Below are 23,398 nucleotides of genomic sequence, written 5' to 3' on the forward strand. Positions count from 1 at the left end.
TATGACTGATAACAATCACATTATATTAGTCTACTCTTGTTATTTAACAATTGATAAAAGAACAGACAAGACTGTATCGTAATACAGTTTACATCACCTCTCCCTGAAGTGTTTTCTCGAAGAGATAGGTACTCAGCTTTCAGAATTTGCTCATTGCAAGATGTGAAAGGAATGAAATTAAGTCCTTTGTATGAGACTGAATTTATTTGGCCCAAGATAAGTGATAACAATCAGAACACATAAAAAGAGTGTGTTTGTATTAGTTTATTTAAATATCAATGGTGGCCATCTTCAGACTGTCTATTGCAAGTGCCTTACCTTAGCCATTGTCACACCCAACGAGTGAAGATCCAATTCAAGTTTCTGCACAGGCAACAGAGAGCCTACCAACACCACAGACAACTTAGATTGTCCAAGTAAGGCTCCTTCTTCTCTCCATGAGAAAGTTTAGGTGCGTCCTTGGTAGCTCTCTTCATGTACAAAAAGGTGAACTGCCTAGAACCAGTTCACAGGGAATAGTAAAGCAATAGTATCTGATACGTAGCCAAATTCAGAGCTATGTAGTAGGATCCTCTGATCAGCTGGAGTCTCATCAGTGAACTTATCTCTGAGGGCAAGGAGGTGAAGATGGAGGATTTGTACTATAGCCAAGGTGAAGTGCTTGCTGCCATAGTTGAAGAGTTGTGTTCAAGCTGAGTGTCCTAGTTTTGGCTGGGGTAGAGTTAATTTTCTTCTTAGTAGCTGGAACAGTGCTGAATTTGGGGTTTAGTATGAGAATAATGTTGATAACACATTGATGTTTTAGTTGTTGCTAAGTAGAGCTTACTTTAAGTCAAGGACTTTTCAGTTTCCCATGCTCTGCCAGTGAGTAGGTGCACAAGAAGCCAGGAGGGGACACAGCCAGGACAGCTGACCCCAACTAGCCAAAGGGATATTCCATACCGTAGAATGTCATGCTCAGTATATAAACTGGGGGGAGTTGGCCAGGGGCCACCAGTTGCTGCTCAGGGACTGACTGGGCTTCAGCAAGTGCGTGGTCAGCAGTTGTATTGAGCATCACTTGGTTTTGTCTTGAGTTTTAGTCCTCTCTTTCTTTCTCCTCCCTCTTTTCATTATAATTATTTTTGTTATTGTTGTTGTTATTATATTTTGCTTGATTTAAATTATTAAATTGTTCTTATCTCAACCCATGAGTTTTACCTTTTTCTGATTCTCTTCCCCATACTACCAGGGGCAAGGAGTGAGCAAGCAGCTGTGTGGTACTAAGTTGCTGGCTGGGGTTAAACCACAGCGCTGAGCAACCTGAATCTTTTTACTAGATGTCTGTACAGTATGCATGGTGTGGTCTTGCTCTTGGTGCATTATGCACTATGCACTATTCACAAACAGGATTTGTGGGTAGAAGTGGTCAGAGGAGAGGAGTTAGATGACCTTAGAGAACTACAGGAAATTTTCAGTGTCTGAGAACTAACAGAAGCTATGGTACTGAACCGATTATATTTGATTTACTTTGGAAATACATAATATCCTGTCTTTTTGAAACTGTTTTGTTTTTCATTGCTATAAAATGATCCAATTTACAATATAGAAAAAAATCAGACTGACAGCCCTAACAGACTTTCTTATATTACATGCAAGGTCTTTGTATCTTTGTTTTTAAGGTTTATTTCCCTTCTTCTGTATCCCTGTGCTATGGGAATAGCCTCAATGGAGCTCATAAAAACAAGAAAACAGTTCGATATATAGATGCTTTAGACAGGCTTGTACGTGGGCACAGAATGATCTAAGACTTGATTTAACCTCAGTTCAGTCATGATACTGAGTTGTAGCTGGTACCTAAAATGAGTCAGAGTGGCACACAACCCTTGTCCCATGAATATGGTTAGTCATACAAAGACCACCATTCAAAGACACAGTACATCTCTGGTCACTGTGACTGTTGGGGGATTGTGTTGTTTCTTTGAGTACGTAAGTAACAAAATACGATGAAAAAAGGGATACCTCTTTTTTTTATTATTTCAGAACTTAAATGTCTATTCTACAATCAATAACAGAGTAGATGACAAATATATTGTATATTTATCTGAATATCTTTCTTTACTTCTTTGTCTCAGACTTGGCCTTCCTCACTTAATCTAATACCTCTACCAGGTAGTACTATGAACACAAACCACTCTCTTGACTCAGCAGGTCCCCACAGTGTTGAGTTTCTCTTCACAAAACTCCCAACCTGTTCTGTAATCCTTGCAGGCTGATGTTCCTAGGTCTCAGGCTGATCCCTCTTCTATGTCAGTGTACATCAGGACGGCTCAGTGCAGGGAAGCACCCCATGCAGTACTCTCCCACTAAATATGTATAACTACACACCAGTGTTTCTACTCCTTCCTAATCCGCAGGTAGATTTGGAAAGTCTTTTGTGTTGGCTAGCTAGGAAGTAAAGGAGCAAAGACAAGGAGCACGTGCAGGGAGCTCTATTTCAGTGGAACTTGATTTTATTTCAACACAAGATCCTGTATTCTTTGCACTGTGACTTGTTTGCTTGTTGCCTTGAGTTTATGTGTCAGTGTTATACACTCCAGGGTACTGCTAAATGGTAGTCCTTTGGGGTAGTCCATAGCAAACTTTTTGCATTCTATAATGATGTAAGGTCTGGATCGAGGCTTGTACTGACCATACCAGTCCCAAGAATTAGTAGCTGATGTAAGAAGCAATTATAACCTGGCAAACCCATTTCAATGAGGCTTAGCTTGCAACCCTTGGCATCGCTAAATGTGGCTTATCACCAGTTCTAATTATTGGAAGCTAAGCTTTTCTCTCCCTCATTCCTGCCAAATGAAATTATCAGATTTTTCCAAAGTAATGAGCGTGACAAGCTGAGGTGTTACATCAAAGTCAAAAGATCAGGATTTCTGTTGTAGATGTATTGAGGAAGAGGCAAAACTTTAGGGTGTTTTTTGTTGTTGGGGTTTTTTTAATGATCCTTAGTGTGTATTTCTAGTCAGAAGAAAAAATGTTCCCAAAGATGCTGTTTTGTAACACAAACAGAGCCAGATTATGCAGATAAGAGAACCTACCAACTATTCTACATTTGCACTTAATTTTGTTAGGAAGTCAGCTGTCCATTTGCTGTTTGCTGATATCCAGCTATTAAGATCTTCCTTCATGTCTGTTTCCCTTCCCATTGCAAAAACAATCAAATCATGCTAGGTTAATGCTTACTCTTTAAAAATTTCTTTCCACACATAGTTCTTCATAATTAGTTGATATAGGAAACCCACTTAGAAAGGACACTGTTTATAAAACGGCCTGCCAGAATGTTTATCTGGCCTTGGGCTGCAGGAACCTGAGGATGAATGAATATCCTGCAGTTGTTTTGGCCATGGTCATATTGTGGATGGCAGGTTGCCAGTAGCAACTGCAGCAAAAGGTCCAGAGTGTCAGTGTCTTCCTCTGTGTGATAAAACAGAGAACGTTTGAACTTTCCAAATCGTCTTAGTGAGAATTTGTGGCAGATTTTGGAGGACTCAAAGCAACAAGAGATGGAAGTAGATAAGCTGCTTGCAGGTTGCATGCCAACCTGTCCTTCTATGGGCTCCTCCAGGCCTGATACCACTGACGCTTTTTTTGCCCTTCTTTCTAGAACATTTAAAAGAGAAGCTGGAGGAGTACATGGTCCGTTTTGCCAAAGTGAGGATTGTACGTACCAAGAAACGAGAAGGGCTCATTCGGACCAGACTGCTAGGAGCCTCGCTGGCTAGAGGAGAAGTCTTGACATTTCTGGATTCCCATTGCGAAGTCAACGTGAATTGGCTGCCTCCCTTGCTTAGTAAGTGTCTGAGCGTTTGTCAGCCATTAAAATTAGAGCATACAGTATAGCTTAAGCAATCAGTCATGTCCCACAATAAGCAGGACATACACTGTATAGAAGCATTTGGAACTCTGCTGCAGGTTCTGAAGAGTCAGTATGAGAGAGAACTCAAGAGAAATGCGAGCAGCTCCATTTTACAGTTCTTGTGACTAAAGAACTGGTAGAAATTTGAAGCATCACTTTGGCCTGTTAGAGTTACAAATTATTTTATTATTACTACTACTAAATACACTACTAAATCTAGTATTATGCTATGCCCTTGCTATACACCTGAAAACTTTTGTTATGCAGGTATTTTACTCCTTCCTAGTCCTCCACATTCTATTAAAACAGCTTTTGCTGTAAATGTATCCAAGACCTCAGAGTTAAATCCAACTGTATTCACAATAGGAAGCTTAGAAAGAATGATTTGCTATTGACTGCTTTGCTGGATTCCAGCTGCAGCTGGCAAAGCTCCATTAGTCAAAGGAATGGAAAGAATCAATTGTTGTAGTCTAGGATTTCACTTCAGGAAACAATATCCCTTTTTCTACACACCTGACTACATGCGAAGTATACGTGCTTTGCAAAGTGAGTGCTTTTTTGCTAGCAAAAACAAAATTTCTGACTTTACTATTGAAGAAATTTGTATTAATTAAGAGTACATCATAAGTGTACAATGGGATAGGGTTTCACCAGTTAATGGCTATTGTTTCTTGAATTTTGTTGCTAGGACAGTTTGGCCACACAGTAAGCTGGTAAAGCATTTGCAGCCAAGAAGAGATGCTGTTCTGCTAATGAACTATCACTTGAAACCCACCCGCCCCCCCCCCCAAAAAAAAAAAACCAAACAACAAACTAGTAACTAGTTTTTCTTCAGATCAGTAACAAGATAATGTACAAAATTCCAAATTTATATCCTTTCTGGCTTCCATGTCAAATTATGCATACAGTCTTTGCCCTTGTTACCACTTTGCGCTTAATCGTAACATCAGTGTTTTTAAAAATAACCTCTGTGGATTTATGTAAAGACCAAATGGCATAAAGGAGCAGAGGGAAATAGAAGTTTCAACATGCCTTCCACAAGCAGCCCCAACAAGTAGCTGTTAAACACTCTGGAGTACTCTACATATACAGGCATCTTTGCTCTGGTTTCTGATTTTGCCCCACTAATGAAAACAATCTCAAGATTCTCACTCTTGTCCTCTGAAATCTTTCGCTAAGCTACTGCAGATGAGGCATAACCCTTCTATTTTGCTTAGACATGGGAGAATTGCAAGTTGCAAAAACAGTTCCTTTTCTTGCTTTCTCGTCTGAAATGAAGATACATCTAGCTGAGTTACACCCTATAAAAAAATGAAAAATAAATACAATTGTCACAAAGGATTCATAATTGCAGTTAGGTTGCAGTTGGGTGTTGAACTGATGATCAGAACCCTCAGCCTCAAGCCAGAAAACTGGAAAGATGGGAGTAGCTTCATCAGGGACGAAGTTCCAGTTCTCTCGTTAGTTCTCAAGTGTACATATAGTACATATAGTAGAAATATCCACAGCTAACCAGCCAGAGGGTCTAGAAATACTGGAGCTCATAATCAACAGCCTTTACTTTAAAAGAAAAAGTAGATCATTACGTGAAGAAGGACAAATAGAGAATGAACACACAGCTAGTATATTCAAGGATGCCCTGTGCCCTGTTTTCCTACAGGGATGAGAGAACTTTCTTATAACCATTAGGTGGCAAATATTTACTATACTGAAACCAGATGACATCTGGCTACTAATAATAGTAATGTATTTTTGCAAGTGTTTATCTAAAGATCCGTCTCATGATTCACTCAGCACTGCATGTGACTGAATGTCATTCAAGGAAACCACAGCAGAGGATGTGCTAGGCAGTTATTGAAGCTGCCCTATTTTAGCTCTGATTATATCTGCCATGTGTAGTGAAAAGTCCTCAACAAGAGCACAGTTCAGTCCTGCTCTGGGGTGAAGACTGCCAGTCTTCACTGAGAGGGGCAGAGTTTCCACTGTTCCAAACCAGGTTTTGCTCAAAATGAGACCTTGAAAGTTAGAGGACAGGAAGGTGGTGAGGAAACCAAGAGCAATCACATGAAGATGATTCTTAAAGTTACGTAGGTATCTAACTTACATTTTCAGAATGGGCTGTCACGTTTTAGACCAAAGGAAGACTGAGTTATTTCAGTACTTGTTAGGTACCTAAATAGCTCTCTAGAACTGAGCCACAGTTGTTTTCAGTCACAGTCCTTTGTTCTGTTTTCTTAAAAACAGGTGCAAAATGGCTTTCCTCTATTTTCTTTAAGCTTTATTTAGTTTATTTCTTTAGCTTAAATGGGTTTCTAAACTGTAACAAGCCACTGAGATCTCAGAGAGTTTTGCCTGATGTTCACCAAGCAGGCAGCTGTAGTCATGTAAAAAATGTTGGCAAACACAGCTGTTTGTTATCACTCCCCAGTAGTACAGAGTCAGCAGAAGGAAAGATGTTACTTGGGCTCCAGCTGCTGTAGTTGAGAATGTAGTGTGGTGTGAAGTCACAGTTACTGTAGGTAAGAAACTGAGCTGCAAAGCAGCTGAAAGATGCAGGTACATCTTTCCTTCTGCCGATGTTGCTGCAGGAGCAATGAGAGGAGCTGGATAATAGATCGATAGTGCCATAGGCTGCCAGAACTAGGTTTGTCAAAACAAGGTTTGTTCCCCCTCACCAAGGCTTAAAACTATATCATGATTAGATCACACTTAGCCAGTTATCAAGACACCTAGTAGCTATAGCTGTCCACCTCCACAACATTTACGTGATACTTTACTTGCCAGTGGGGGAGACTGAGAGTACAAGTACTTATGACTACTCAGATAAGAGATAATTTGCTGAGCCACTCAAATGTTGTCACCATCTGTAATCACATATTTAAGTAGGAAAACAAGAATATTCACTCTGCAGCATTGTTACTTTGCAGGCCAATTTGAGACAAGCACTTGAAATTAAAGGGGTGCATCTTTCTCATAAAGATAAAACCTACATTTTTGAGATAATGAGTCAGCCAATATTGAAAACTTCTGTTTATTGTCATATATGCACACTCTGCTTGACACTAAAAGTGCTAAATTCAAATATGTATGTATATATTGCGTAAAATTGCTAGGGAGAAAGATTTAAGCAATGTTCCCTCTTGTTCCCAGGCTTTCCATCAAATCTGCAAGATTTTTACAGGTATGATGATGCTTATCTGTTGTTCTTCCTTTTAACTGCATTATATACGCATTGAAATAATGCATAGAAATGTTCGGACCAGTAAGAATCTGTGAGAAGATGATGAGTAAAGGCAATGGAAAAGAAACTGTAAAGCATTTCAGCTGTGGCTTTCAGTGTCTTGCATTAGGAGCAGGTGAGATAAAAAGCAGTGGCTGGTAGAGGCAGCAGTATGTCCTCACCTATAAAGCTACAGTACTAACACTCTTGTGAGATGTAGGTTAGCCCTACACTTCTCTTTTTCTGTTTGTTAGATTTGTATTGGGGCTACATTTAAGCCTAGGAAGCATGTATACAAAATTCATTATTTTAGGCATACCGAAAGAATCATTGAGGCTGCAAGTTTGATTGCTCTGCTTTTTGGTGTGCACAACTACAAACACCCTGATTTCTTCAACAGTCAAGATCTTCCTGTGGTTCCTCATCACATCTAAAATATTTTGGGGGGCTGAGAAGTAACTTCTGCAGAAACACAGAAGAACCGGCAGGTTAAGCATCATTTTACCTGCAGAATTCTTGCAGCGTTGTAGTAATGAAGACTGGGATTGAGTCTGAGCATTGCTTAAATAATTTTCTCCCTGGCTGTGCATGTGACTTAGAGTTCTAATCCTTCAGACTATTTAAAGGCAACAGCTTTTAAAGATCAAGAGAAGTATGTTACTGTATGAGTCTACTTTTGACCTTCTCCAGCCAAATCAATCCCATTTAGTTTCTGTCCCCCAGTCAATTTGGAAGGGGGAAGGAAGGGGGAGGGGAGATCAGAGACAGATTATTATAAGCCCTTTAACTATTAGCAGGACCATCACAGGAAAGAGATTATGAAAAAATGACTTTACATAATGATTTCAGATAACACTACACAGTATACCACTGAATGTAATTACATTTGACAGTAGCAATAGTAATGCAGCTGTTATGTCTGGGATGAGTTTCCTAGAATCTTGTGAGAGCCTGTGCTTTAAATTTATTTTGCTATTAAAGGATAAGGATGTAAAAACCTGCTCATTAATTTCTCACTAGCGGTCAGCATTGTTCCCCCATTTGGACAATCTCTAAACAACAGCTGAGGATAAATATGAAGACTACAGTTGTTTTGCTAAAATAATCTTTTTTCTTAATTTCAATCCTTCAGAAGCAAGGAAGGAGAATCTGTGTTATTAGTCATTACACCGGTATTATATACTTTCCTAAGTGTTCATTCCACACTCAGCCCTCTCATTTTTTTAGCTTATTATCAAGCACTAGTGAAATTTAGTCCTTAAAAACAAAAAATACATTTTCCACATAAGCCCTATATGTATTACATTTTGTAAATAATCTAGGCTACCATTTGGAGAAAAAGCTTTATTATACTTGGAATTTTGAGATTTTGTTTTTTCAAGGGTCCATATTTTTTTCTACTGTTCTTTCACACCAACACAGCTACAAATTTTCCCTTCACTTCCTCATTTCAAACCATTATTCTTCTGCCTAGTTCTTGCAGTAGAGATATCTTCTTTACTTGTCTTTCTTTTCTGAGGAGCTCTATGGTATTAAGCAATAGGATTCACCAAGGCAGACTCAGGCCCACCCTGTTTTTATAGTAGAGATGGGAATTTGATTTAGCCTCACAGTTCTGATTTTTTTTTAAAAAAGCAAAAACAAACTCCTTTCTTTAGAAAACAGGTGAGCAAGAATAGTACTGTGGGGCCTTCTTTGTATCTCAAAGATTGGTACAAAAAAAGGACACAAGCCCTGTTTTGTTCATGTTGGAGTTTGCCTTTAATTTGTAGCATTTGATCTCAAAGCTGATGCACACTAGAGCCACAGGAAGAGCAGCTGAATGGTTGCAAGGGCTGAGATTCACATTTAGGAACACAAATCTCTCTCACAGGAGCTTGCCATACACACTCCCCACAGCTGAAGGAGTATTTTTACATTTTGCTTGCTGGCTTGTTCTGTAGCTGACAGATTGGGGACAGCTCAGAGTAGCAAAGTGAGGGAGATATAGATGACTGGACTCCTGTGGATCTCACAGGAATATACCTCCCTTTAAAGAACCGTAAATGCTTCTAATCATTGCCCAACTGCATTAAGTCCTCTTTAGATAAAGGTCTGATACAGATTTGAAAAATGAAATTATTTGGGGGCCACAGGGAACAAAGCAAGCAATCTTCAAACATCAGAAAACCTGTGGGATTCACTTTGCAGTAATATGATAGATGGCTTGACTAGACATGCCGTTTCCTATTTTCTACTTTCATTTTTCAGACCAGATTGCACTAAACCACAAAACCATCGTGTGTCCTATGATCGATGTCATTGACCACAATCACTTTGGCTACGAGGCACAGGCGGGGGATGCCATGCGAGGAGCTTTTGACTGGGAAATGTACTACAAAAGAATACCGATTCCTCCAGAGCTCCAGAGAGCTGATCCCAGCGACCCCTTTGAGTAAGTAGCAATAAAGGGGAGAGTGGGAACATGAAGCAGAACAAACAAAGACGGTAACTGTAGCAGAAGAATCCAAGCCCAGAAATTTCCATGTAGGCCACTTTGTACTAATGAAAAGCAGTAGAAGCAAACAGCTTTTATGCAGGTTTATAAAACCTCAAAACTAGGGAAAAGATCAGGGCCATAAGTTGCAGAATTCACAAGCTGCCTGGAAACACAAACCTTCCCCATCTTTTCTGGCCCTGGTTGTACATAAAAGAAACAGCCACATACCTGTAGTTAACAGAAAGTATTGGCGTTGGGCAAGGAGTGAATGTGACTCTAGTTATTCTGTTTATTCCACAGAGTGCTTCCTGAACAGGCTTTAGCTTAATGTTTTATTTGCTGGAGGTTGATGCAATACATACATCAATAGCTGAGTCCACATTCTGCCAGCAGATGCTTTGTTTATGACTAGTGTATTGCTAGTGTATATGTATTGCTGTAACTTAAACACCAGGCTGTCAACCGTGAACGGTGTCAAGCTGATCTGTAAATGTTTTTTGATAAGCCAGCCTCTGACCCCAGTACTGTATAGATCAGCTCTTTCAGAGGAATGATCTTCTACTTTTCAGAAAGGTAGATCCTTTTTTCTTTTCTTTTAATTTTTCTCATGTAAGGATCAGCTAGAATGAATCTGCATCAGCAGAGAGAGGACAGACAAACAGACATGGTTCAGAGGGGCAGAGTCTCCAAGTGTCTCACACAGCACCATCTCAGCAGCAGGACTGGCCCCGATGCTGTCAGTAGCCCTGGCTGAAATGCTGCGTTGCAGGTTTTGACAATTTAAAAACTCAGCATTTTCCTCTCCCCAGCACAAAACCTGGAAACAATAGCAACAGAAAAACCTGTGTCTCTGACCGAGACTCTGCACTATTTTGAAGTAATGGATCTGATTTGTGCAGAAATTTACACTTCTATCCAGGGCATGACCAGCTCTGTTAGGGAGAAGTAGGTGATTGTGACATGCGGTGGGCTTATTTTCATTATTCTGCTTGTTCCTTTTTTCTTATCTCAATATTGGCCCATCAGTCTTCATCTTGCATTGGTGTTAAGTGCTGATGAAGTACTTCACATCAGCTGCCATTGTGACGACTCCACAACGCATACAGAGTTGGTGGAATCACATAAAGCTCCAGAGTTGCTAGAGCCTCCATTGCTCTTCCTGGTCCTCTGAGCAGCGGTAATTTCTTGCCACTTACTGAAAGTCACCTAGAAAACAGTATAATTTGGTTCAACATTCAAAGTTTGTGTGTAAGTAAAACTTTTATATTGCCAGCGTAGCTACAGGGTTGCTTATCAGCCATTTCACACATTTGCTGTTGGTAGTATGCATCTCTCAAAGACAAGAGCGCCCTGAAGAGGAGGCACTCATAGGAAACTTTCTAGAACATGAGGCTTTGCACAGTACAGAACAGATTTTATGGTTTTGCATGAACTGATGTTATGATCAGCGTGGCAGCAGCTGATACACAACTTGCCCTGCCTGCAGTCATAAGACACATAGATAAATAGCTTCACAAAGAACACATAGGACAATGCAACCTAAAAATCACTTGTAATCTGAGTAGTCATCTCCCCAGAAAGGTGGAAGGGCTTTCCAGTTCTTACAGAAATCAGTAAGAGTCTTCCTATTTTTTCCCCATCACAGGATTCACATCAGAGTGATGCAGGCAGAAAAGCAGCATTGCACATGGAACCACATTCCCACACGTGGCAGCAGGGTTGAAGGCTGGCTCAGCTCGTACAGTATCTTTGATTAGAAGTGATTGACTAGAACAGTGAGGATATAGGGTGTTTTAAATAATCAGTATGAATTTTGCTTAGGGGAGGAATTACTTTCTAATTCAAAGTCAGTACTGCTTTTCTCCTAGGGCCTTCTCTGTGGACACCTTGAGTGTTTAATACCTTGCTTATAAGAAGTACTTGAAATGTTACTAACCATTTTAGATATTAGTAACTTAATTGACAAAGACAGCTTCTGTGGAATTAAAGACACAGAACTGTTTTCCTTTCCTTTAGGTGCATATACATTAAAACTAGAAATGGCTTCAGCCAGCACCATAATTATTATGTTACTGTTTTGTAAGCAGTAGGGATTTTATTTTTTATTTAGGTTAAATATTTTACTATTGGTATCCTAATAGCTTTATTTCTTGCCATCAGCAACAGATCTGAGCTGATCTTTATGAACTGGAAAATTGCCAGCATTTTTAGTAAAACACCAGCAAATAATGGGTACGTGATCCAAAAACTGTGCTGATGAGTTTTTTGCCTCACTTAAAATGCCAGCTCATTATGTATGTTAAGCAGGAAAGGTCACATCAGCCTAAGAAATAATCTGCATAAAACTGGATCAAATTACAGAAGACCTAAGAGCAGTCATTGTATTACCCAAATAATACATTTGCTTTCCGTCTGCATATGCTCAAAATACTGCAGCTGCAGCAGGCATCAGCAGAGCATTTGCTGTTGACACAATAAACCGAAGTGTTCTCAGGTAGACATGTGGTGTGGCAGTAGCGTGGAGCTTACTGTGCCCCAGTGCCAGCTAGGCTAGTGTTTCTGGAATTAATTTTTCCCCACTTTTTTAATTTATTATTTTTAACTGTACTGCACTATGGTCAGTGGTTGGCGGGAACTCTCCTGTTGGGCATCATCTATCCAGACAGTCTTTCAGTTCAAAATCCATCTTGTGAAGAATCTAGACAATCTCACCCATCTGTGGTGTGAGCATGGGCATGGTTTGCTGTTCGTACACCTGCAGTGTCACTCGGGCAGCATCTCCACCTTATGCTGTGACAGAACTTGCAGCTTCATTCCACATCTCAGCTTTTCCTTATATACACCCACAGCCATTCTCAGGCCATCTGCATTTGTTCATGACAAGTGGCTTTACACCAAGGTCTGGCTTGGCGTTTAGGACTGTATAACATCCTCAAAAGCTTCCAGCCCATGCAGTGTCAAATTCAGGTACAGATGATGTACTAGTACCAACCTGAGGGTCACATGACAAATTTATAACTGCATCTCAATCAGGCTGCATTCAGCTACAAAGTTCATCAATTGGTTCACATGTAGTTTGTCACTGGCCACACCAAGTTTCCCATAGGTTTCCAAAACGTATTTTCAATCAAACCTCTTACGTGAATTATTGTTCTATGCTCATTGTAGTGTTCAGGAAAGTTTAACAACTATTCCTGAAATGGATCTTGCGTAGCCTTTAAGATTAGCTATTTTTCTGAAAGATCTGTGTTGCTGTTTTTCAGGATACATTGAATCTTTACAGGCATAGAATTGGACTTCACCCCTAATGTGTTGCCTTCCCATCCAGAGGCTAAATCTGCGAATTACTTGTTGATTTCCATTTTTTATGTGCCACAACAGATGTTTCATGTTGCATTCAACTGTTCTGTCACACTTGCAGCTCATCGCAGTTGGCTGTAGTGATTTTTCTCTTGCGATTCATGTACAACTACCCCAATGTATTCTGAAGGAGGCTCATGCTATTTTCCTCTGATGCATTTCAGGGTTGTGTAAACGACACAGAGCAAATTGGTCTTCTGATACATTGTGGGAAATTGTCAGACAATCGTGAAATCATCATCGTGTCATGATGCTGCTCACAGTCTTGATCCCACGGTCAACAATCATTCAGCAGAATTTAAGATGGCTTGGGGAAATTATCTTCAGCTCTGTAAGCAGGGAGGACCAGAGATGTTTACCTCCTTTGTGGCAAGGATCATCTTGGCTTACTGTCTCTCGCTGGTTTGTTTCTCTGTCATGGCAGAGGTTTGAGAGCATGCCCTTATGAGACATGGCTTTGGGACATAGAAGCATGCTCTCGTGTGGCTGTTTGTTTCTGTGGTGCAAGCACTGTAGTCTCTGGAGTAGTTTGCTTAACCCAAGCAATTGCCACTTAAACTAATAGGGTAACCTTGTTACTATAATGGACTGTGATATACAGCATGTCAGTTTATATGATGTAATAGCCTGTCTGGGTTAAAAGCTCTGTGGAAGTTTAAAGCAGAGGTTTGATATGCTGAAGCTTGCTGGAGATGGCTGTTCTTTATTTCCTGGCAGCAGTTAGATTACATCAATTCATGTTATCACATGCCTGATCTGGAGATAGGCATCAGTGTCCATTCATGCCAGCAGCAACAGAAGAAAACATCAACAATTCAACTCAAAAACTCTATTTGGAAAACCACAAACTAATCGAGAGGATTAATATAGTGCAGATCAATTAGGGTAGGAAAGGGCTGCGCAGCTCCTAGGAGCAGTTTTACGGGAGGGAAAGGTGCCAGTGAGACCTAACAGCATTGCTATTGGATTGCAACTCAAGATGGACATCCTAACCGACAAGAGAAGTGTTGTGCGACTTACTGGATTGCGAGACTTCTAGCACCTATCTGGGAAAGTTAGTAGTTCTCTGGTATATGACTGCTTCGTAGTCTCCAAGAATTCCTTGTTTGCCTTCTGATGTTGAGCTGTCATCTCCAGACCTCCCTGAAGAGAAACAAAGCTGAAGAATTGTGTAATTCTAGTGAAGGACCAGAACAATAACTTGGCAAATATTGGGCTAGCCAAGGAAGTAGAAGCAACTTCATAACCTCTGATGAGTCATTTTAGTTCCTGTACTCAGTTTCCTATTTATAAAATAGGAACAGAATCACTCCACCATCACAAAGCTGCTTTGCATATGAGTCTGGCAAAGGTCTCACAGTAATAGGGGCCACTTAGGGTTTCTGGATATACCTTTTGGTAAAATTTTGGACAAGCTCAAGGGATGAAATTAGGTGATCAGTACATCTTTCTCTTCTGTTGCATCACAGACTCTCAACCATGTATGACCTTAATGTAGCCAGTTGTGTATTAGATTGGAAGATTACTTGGCACTTTCTGTTGAATTGCATATCTAGAATCGTATTATTCTTATTATGCAAGCTGTTGTCAGCGTGCTTTTTATTTGAATTTGACATACTCTCAGAAATACTCTTTTATTCTGCAGCTCCTTTCAGTATTTATATATACTTTTTACAACACGTTGATGTGAAGAGTCTTTGCTAAGACTGCATTTCAAATCTGACAAGTACTTTTACAATTTTATGATCGTTTTCTGAAGTTTAGAAAGTGCTTTGGACAATGATTTCTGTTCTATAGCTCCCAGTGCTTTATAGTCTGTGTCTTTTATGGCTGATTTCTGCCTATAAACATATTCATAAAACCTCTCAGAACCAGAAACAATCATCTATTTTTTTAATCTACTGTTTTGAACTGTGCTACAGGAATCTTTGATGCAAAGGCATTGTTCTACAGAGAAGCAGTCTCCAGCCAGTGCGAGTTTGTGTAATTTAAGGTCTTGATTTATTTTTTTGACAAGCTATGGTAATGTAGGAGACCGTTAGTGGAGATAACAATAGCTTTTACAAACTGCCATCTACCCATGGCCCCATGAAAATCTCAGAATATTTTTCAATCAAAAGTACTGACACTGACACACCATTTATGAGTGAAGATATGCATATTTGATCATTTTCTCCTGCCTTTGGTGGGATTTCAGTGTAAAGGTTCTGTACAAACTGCATTTTTTCTGAAGGCCAGTTCAGAAGAGAGAACTCTACAGAGAGTGAAACCTGTCAGAATTAAAAAAAAAATAATCAACGATAAAAAGCTGCTGCTGGTATAATTTTTGGAACTTCACAAGAGTCACTCGAGGAATTAGTCAAATTCTACATACTAGTTGAATTGGGTAGATTCAGGTTTAATACACAACTTCTCGCTTGAATATTGCTGGTGTCTCATGCCTCCTAATACAAAAGGGAACTAATTTTGTTCATAATGCCTTGATGCTGCAGTGCCAAAGTAGCTTATGTTTTTTTGCTTCTGTGGAAACTTGTATTTCTGATTTTCTTTCACACTTGAAGCTTCATGGTTAGCATAAAAATGTAAACAAACATCTTGAATGTAACGTTTCTAGAGCTGTTAGCCTGCTACTTCACACAAGTGTTAACTTTAGAGCTTGACAGTCTATATGCCCGTATTCTGGGGCAGATTCATAGAGTGGGTCACCAAAACTACCAGTAATTAGAAAATTAAGTAGTTTCTGGGCATGAATTTAATATTTCTTTACATAAAAATGACTGGGATGGTGGCCAAGAAGACGACAGAGGTATGCCGCTCAGTGTGTACAGGTGAGCTATTTAACACTATCGAGATGTTATTGAGCAGATGACTTGGCTTTCAAAATTATAAAATCATGTCTGAACAATCTTCCATGAAAAAAAAATTGTTATTTCTATTTTTAATTGTATATTCTCAAGCCAATTTCTCTGGCAACTTCATGGAGAATTTGGTGACACATATTGGTACTAAGAAACAGAAAACCAACACCCTTCTCTTAAATTTTATAGTGTTTACCAGCATAAAGTTGGGAGTGACCTCTGTATCCATTTCCGTTTCTGTTTGTTTGGTTTTGTGGGGTTTTTTTAAAGAATGATCTATTGCTATGTAAAGCCTTTATCTAGTGCTACAGTTGCTTCCAACAGAAGAGAGAACAAAGACTGATTTTGTCAGACCCCCCTGTTCCAAACCACTTTCAAATCTGTACATTGATCCAAGTTCCACACATGCTCGTTGGCTCAAGTTTACTAATATTCTTAAGCGTCTGCCCAGTATGAGCAGCTGGGGTCGGGGGGGTGGGGTGTGTCTTTTCCCCCTTGCTGTACTGGGTCTGCCAGGTACAGCACAGCATCACAACGCTTTTCTTCCTTTCCCCTCCAATGCCCATGGTTCGTTTTTCAGAGGCAGTGATCAACTAAGCATGGCATAGAAGCATCTTCTGCCAATATATACCTTATGATTTCTTGTGTACATAGAATGATTTGGGCTGTCCAGCTGTCTTGGCTTAGTACCACCTTAGCCCTGAGGTGAAGAGATTTTTCTGGCTTCCACTCTGAAGAAATTAAGCTGCTAATGCAGTGTGTGCTGGAAGCATGAAAAGAAGGGGCTGAGAAGAAATTTATGTATTGCCAGTGTTTCAGTGCTTATTCTTATCATATCTAACCAGAAACTTTGCTGCCACAGCTTTAACACCTTTATGTTTTGTCATGTACACTATATTCTGGGAAAAGACCTTTTAAGTACTTGAGGACTCATGTCAGGTCAGTCCATTTTTCATTTTCAAGTAAATTGTCTTCTTTTTTTCGGTGTTTCTTAATAACTCCTATTTTCTAGATCTGTGCTTATTACCTTTTCTCTTCTCTGGACTTTTTCCACACTGAGAGGGGATATCGCACCAGCCAAAGCCTTATCATTGCCTGGTAGAGTAGGCGGGTGAATTTGCCCGTCCCAGAGGCTGTATTCCTGTTTATATTTCCTTGACATTGTTGATTCTTGCCAGGCTTGTGCTGTGGTGTAGCCTCCACATCATTTTCTGCAGAGCTGGTATCTAGCCAAGTATTCATCATCTTCCTTTTGTAATTCAGATTTTACATATCTGAAGGCAAGGCATTTGTCTTCATATCTATTTGAAGTGCCATGTCCAAAAAGGTGATCTGTCTTCATTATCCCTAGACCGGTATGATACTTTGTAGCTGAACGTTTTATCTTTTTTGCCTTTGTTTACTTTGCTTCCCCAGTTTACTAAGATTTTTGATTTCTGATTATCCCTCCAATTTTTACAGCCTTATTGCAGTATTATTGAAGCTCTATTTGAGGTTCATGCAAACAGTAAAATCTGTTCTAAATCCTGACGGTAAGAATGTCTGTGTGGTCCATGCTACACATCAAGATATGTGAAGTCTCTGGCTTTCCAGCAACACATCCAGTAGTTCCTCTGTTTTCTCAGCCAAAAACACAGCATGTACCACTTCTGTGGCCCTGAAGTGGGGTTGCTGAATTGCACCATGTGTTTTTTTAATGCAACGCTGAACTGAATCAGGTGCAGGACAATGTTTTCAGATACCCTCTCAAGACAATTTCCATTTTGATGTTGAGTTATAGGTGATTGCTTTTTAGTAATGGCTATCAGCAGGTTTTGCATCTCTCTGACAGTCATTAGGTCTTTTCCATGTTTCTGTAATTGTTAACCCTGGCAGTTATTTGTGAATCAGATTTTTTTGTCTGAGGCTTCAGTGAGAAAAAGAGAGTTAATACAAATTTTGTTTTAATATTAGGAGAGTTCAGTGTAGGCATTGACATGATGAGGACCTTAGAAATAAGACATGCAAGATCACATTCTGAATTGTCCCCAGACATACTAGCATCTGTTTCCTTTTCGTGCAAGTAACCACATATCATTACTCTAGCTGGAAGACAAATTTTGTCAAGAGGCAAAGGCAAATGCTTCCAGCAACCTGTGAGGTGAAAATTATGATAAACACTCCAAATTTTGCTGTGTTAGTTTATTTATTAAATGCTATGTGTATCTTTTGAGAGACCAGGAACAAATGAGGTTCAGAACTGTTGGCATCTGTTATTCCATAAACTGCCAAGACAGTGTCCTTTATTAGGGAGCAAGACTTCTGTATCAGCTTTGCTCATTTCTAAAAATAGCTATTTCCTTTGTGGGAAAACAGCATGTAACTATCTCTTCAAGTGATTTTTTTTGAAAATCAACCCTTCTGATGTTTTTTGTTGTTAAGCTGGTTGATGTGTCAGTGTTCTTTTCGGTGCTGGAGAGGTGCTGTGGGCATTACATTGCACAAGTCCATTGGCCCCATGCAGAGATTGAGGTGCCTGCAAGGAGAGAGGAAACCCCACTACCTCTGCTCTCCTGGCCCTCCAGCAGAAAGTTTAGCTGATTCTGCAGAACTTCCCTGGCGTTTTTGTGCTAGGGCAAATAACCACTCTGTTTTCCCATGAGTACAAACGACCTGTCCACATGGAGTGAATTAGGAGTGGAAGAGGTGATGATAAGCCGCGAGCACAGTGGGAGAACTCTTAACAGCAATTTTCCCTTGCAAAGCATTGCGAACATGCGAAGGACCTCTCAGAGTACCCGAGGAAAAGGTAAACAGCAGGGAAGAAAGTATAGTTTGGAGCAGTATTTTCAGACCACTGTCTGGGGACCTCAGGGTGGCGGTTTTGGAGAGACTCCCGGAAGGCACAGAAGGAGAGCAAACTTCCTAAGTTCTCAGCCCACAAGAAATGTTTGGAGTCCCCAGCTTGCTGTTTTGCAGTAGGTTTTAATGCCTAGCCCATTTTGTGGTGATTCTTTTTCACAGAGTGGTGGTTTAAACAGCAAAACTCTTCAAAGCACAATCTTTGTTCCTGGCTCGTTCAAAGGGCATTCAGGGAAGAATAGTCCTTTGTTAGTTGTCGTTACAATGTATATAATTATTTGTTATAGCTAAATCGTATGGGCACTGCTATTTCAGGGGTATTCTCGTTTGACCTTAAATCAGACAGCATAACAGAAATTATTGTAAATGTCCAACTATATTGCCTTAATTTTTACACCTCATCTTATATTCCTGTAATTGTTTGCCTTTCCATTTCTGCTAAATATGGATATTATTATTCCATAGCAGAGTGATGTTAAGAGACATGATTGCGTTTTTCGTAAATCAGAATGTATTACTGCTATTGCAACCAATTTCCAGTATGAGTTGCTGTAATGATAATTTAATAGATTCATAAATTCTTAATACCAAAACAGAGTATTGTGACTGTCTTAATGGAAGTGGTAATACTTTAAGACCATTCATATGTCTACTGGAGGGTAATAACATTCTCATAATTTCTGTAGGTATGAAAGGACTCAAAACTTGTCAAAATGTGGGTATTGGGATGATTGAGACTATACTTTTTTATGCTGCTTTTTATTTTTTTTAATGTGGTATAACAGAATACTGATCAAGCTTTTTTAAAATACTTGACAGCACGTGGTCAGGTATTAGAAGATCTTTTGATCACCTATTTAACTTTTCACCTTTTTACTATTATTAACAGTAGAATGTGAAAGTTTCCTAAGCTCCATGGGCACAGCTGACCGTAGGCTGTAAGGATGTCTGTGGCAAGGAGGGCTGATAGATGGGCATTAACTGCAGACAGATTTCATCTGTCTCATCTAATGCTTATTAAGAAATCTAACCTCAGTTAAATTGTATTATGCAAACCTTCAATTGTATCAAAGACTGTCGAATAGCTGTTTCTGCAGCAATTACTGGAGTTACATCTCCACCTACTGGCAATAGGGGCAAAGTCCCACTCAATGTTCGTTTAAATGAAATCCAAGTAGTGTTTTGCCTGCAAAAGCTTTCCTTGTATTAGAATAATTTACAATTTTCAGGGGAAGTTTGTTCAGAGTTGTTTGGCCACATATATAAGGAAGCCACTGACTTCAAACTCATTGACCTGCGCATATTAGCCTAGGTCTTAATAAAGAAAAAAAAAAAAAAAAGACAGGCTTTTTAAATAAAAAAATGTATTTAAACCCACCTACAGATCATTTCAGTGGGGATGCATGAGCACATCCAAGGTACACAGCATACCTGTAGAAAGTTATTCTTATGTAACTCAATAAAGCTTAATAGCATAACAAGAATGTCACTAGAGAAGTGATTTTTTGAAAAAAAGAAACAAAAAAATCTGTTGTAGCAAGTAACTCTGACAGCTGACCCATAGGGTGATTATCACTGTTGGCATCCAGTAGAGGAAAAAAAGGAAAAAAAAGAAAAATCCCAATAGGTATTTAGATGTTAGCAAGGAGGAGAGGCTGAAATTTAGTAACAAGTTTGTAGTCAAAGTGGACTGATAATGAGACTTTCTTTCAGAATTCATTTCATCCATTGGTAACAGTAGAGAAAGAGGAACCCTGTTTGTAAAAGCTGCTGATCTTAGACAACATCAACTCTCCAATGTGAAAACAGCTGTGAAAAGGGCAAATACAATCCCGGAACTTATTTTGCTGTAGCCCTTGGCCCTCTGTGGTTAGAGAATATTTCAGAATGTCAGCAATGTCAGCTGCCCCCTACCCCTTTTCCTCACAAGTCAGGGGGTCATCTCCTCTCAGCCTAAGATGGAATCTTTCATGCTTCTGTTGTCTTTTAGACACTACAACCTCTTCCTTATTTCCCCAGGGAGAAGGGGAGAACATCGAATAAATAGACAGAAAAGTACAGCATAGGGTGTTCTTTTTAACTTTCTCCAGAGATTCTGCTTTCTTGTTCGTTATGATGGGCACTCACCTGCAAGAGCTTATGTTATGTCCTCTCAACCTGCACCTTAAAATCTTTTGACTGGCATTTCTGCTTAATGTCTGCTGAATTAGCAAGTTTCTGGCTTCAGAAAGCATCCTACTAAAGGTAAATTGGTAAAATCATAACTACTGTGGGAAATATTAAGTACACAATCTCCTTAGTAGTCATATAAAGGATAAACATGGGACAGTGCATGGTGAAACTCGAAACCTGATGCTTGGGCTGAGTAATAGTAACTCACACACACACACACACACTGTTAGTTTCACAGACATTCAGTTTAGATCAAACACCCCATAAGGTGCATCTACAACAAAGTCATAGAATTAAATATCTTTTTCTGCAGAAGTTCTTGTTAAACAGTGCTAGAATTCAGATGTTAAATGAAGTAGGTTTCTTCTAATGCTTTTTTGGCTTTGGTTTGGTTTTTTTGCTCTGAGCAATTTCTTCAAATAGTCACAGAAATAACACAAAATAGGAGCGTGCTCTGAATGGAAAAACAGCTATTACCCAGCTGGAAAAGAAATTTTCCAGAAATGTGGAAAATAACTGAAAGAAGCCTCAAAGGCACTTCGCTGTGTATCTGTAAACAATAGGCACCAGCAGAAGTATTAATAACCTAGTGAGACAGTAGCTGTAGTTCTCAAGATAGCTGTTTTTTTAATGGTTTCATTTGACTTACATGGGGGAAGTTTATTATGAAATATTATTAACTTAATTTGTAACTTTCTGCATATTTTGACATTCTGGAAATAACCTGGAAATTCCAAAATACCCTGAGAGCAGAACTGAAGCAGAAAGATGTGGAGTTCAACCCATAAAGCTGTGACACCAGCAGGACTAGAGGGCCTCCTGCAACATGACAGCAGCAGAGGTGATGCCTCAGATCTCTCTCTGAAAACGCTGGTCTTTCTGGAAATGAATTGAACACACCTAAGCATGCAGGCTTTTTAAAAATATTTGATCTGTCAGATAACTCCTGGTCTGTTGCTAAAGCGAAATCACATCCTGTTTCAGTCTTCACTTCGGTGGCCTTCTTCAGCCTCTTTTCATAAAATACTGGATCCATAATTCCTCTGGTTGTTCTGGTACGGCTCTAAGTTTAGCTTCATTTCTCCTTTTTCGAAAATAGCAGGCCAGATTTGTATGTAGCATCATACTGCAGCAGTGCTATTGATCTATATCTGCTGGAAAGAGCTCTGCTAATAGATCTTAAAGCTGTTTGCCCTTTCCAAAGCTTACCTGATATTTGTTTCATCCATTCCTGAACTATCTGACCTTGTGTGTCTCAGATACTTGGAACAGCTATTCTTGCAAAAGTTCAAATGATCCAGTCTTGGGTCTGATGAGGTAACGAGCACAAGACATACAGGAGAGCAGCAAGATGAGATGTATTTGAAAGATCCCCCAAGAACTTTGATGTTGGCTTTGCAATACTTGAGTCTATTTTCATTCAATAAGTGTTGGTGGTTCTTCACTTCTGTTTCTAATGAAGCCTGAAATTAACATAGCTTTCTTGTTTACTTCCTTATTTGCAACAATATCACTGATAGTAATAGCATGGCACTGGGAATAGTTCTTATAAAGCTGAAGGCAAAAGTGAAAAGTGTTTTGGATAGGTCAAATATGTTGGGAGGAGCATTCTTAGTTGTCCCAGCACTCTCCAAACTATCAAGCTGCAACAAGGTCTTTCACCATCTCATACCAACACACTGTTCGTGCCAGTCCCTCTGCTGCCTTCTCCTCGTCTCACCTCATCCAGGACGCGTGTTCTCTCTCCCTCTTGCTTCTTCCTCAGCTGCTCTCTCTTCATTGGCTCTCAACTGCTTAACCAGCCACAGCTGCACCTTATCTATATTGGCCAACCCACCGTCCCTGAAGCCAGCCCACAGCTGGCCCACATATTATCAATGCTAATTAACCCAGCTTCATGCCTCTACACTTAGTTATGTGGTCCTAAAACTAATATTTAATATTTTTGCCTTTAAAGTACTATTTGTTTGAGAGGGGGAGGCAATCCATGCGAATCTAAGTTAAAAACTATTTTGACTCTGAACCCTTCAGTAGAATCACTTTAGCTTAACACAGATGCTGGTTTATTAAAAAGCTCAAGTAAACATATGAATTTTCTTTTTGTGATTTAATTTTCTTATTGTGATTTTCAAGTGCATGGAAAAAGCAATACATTTTTAAGGGAATAATTATAGCAGTTAAGTAATCTGAAAACCATAGATGAGGATGTATTACCGGTGAGCAAGGTTTTGGTAAGTAAATTTTGCCAGCTGGTAGTGTGACAAGGGAGTCTAGCATTTTGATATTCAGGATACACCTTGAAACTTCTGGTGTCTTGTATATTTACTGTCTGTTTAAATAAACTTGGTGTTAGCCATAAGGTCAGAGTCTGTTAATATTTACTTTGGAGAGTCTTGCCTTTCTGAGCCTTTTTTTTATCTCTGTCTGGTTTCTGTCCCTGTTAAGAGTAATGTTAACAGTACACGCATCCTTCCAGAGATATGATAGTAACGGAAAAAGTAAACTTTTGTGTCCTTAACCCATTTTTCAAAGTTAGGTGTTTCAGTCTGAAGAATGTGCTGTTTTGGAGATTCTCT

At 39.5% G+C, this 23,398-nt stretch overlaps 1 protein-coding gene across 1 annotated transcript in view; it reads left to right on the plus strand.

The window, feature by feature from the left end:
• The window catches only part of GALNTL6 (polypeptide N-acetylgalactosaminyltransferase like 6), a 478,352-nt gene that overhangs the window by 390,284 nt on the left and 64,670 nt on the right, over nucleotides 1-23,398 (plus strand). Inside the window, exons 5-6 of the mRNA XM_037389745.1 lie at nucleotides 3,641-3,826; nucleotides 9,363-9,546. Coding sequence (XP_037245642.1) covers nucleotides 3,641-3,826; nucleotides 9,363-9,546 — 370 coding nt within the window. The remainder of the gene's footprint in view (nucleotides 1-3,640; nucleotides 3,827-9,362; nucleotides 9,547-23,398) is intronic.

This window comes from Falco rusticolus, chromosome 1 (genome assembly GCF_015220075.1).
Source record: "Falco rusticolus isolate bFalRus1 chromosome 1, bFalRus1.pri, whole genome shotgun sequence".
In the NCBI taxonomy this organism is placed as follows: Eukaryota; Metazoa; Chordata; class Aves; order Falconiformes; family Falconidae; genus Falco; species Falco rusticolus.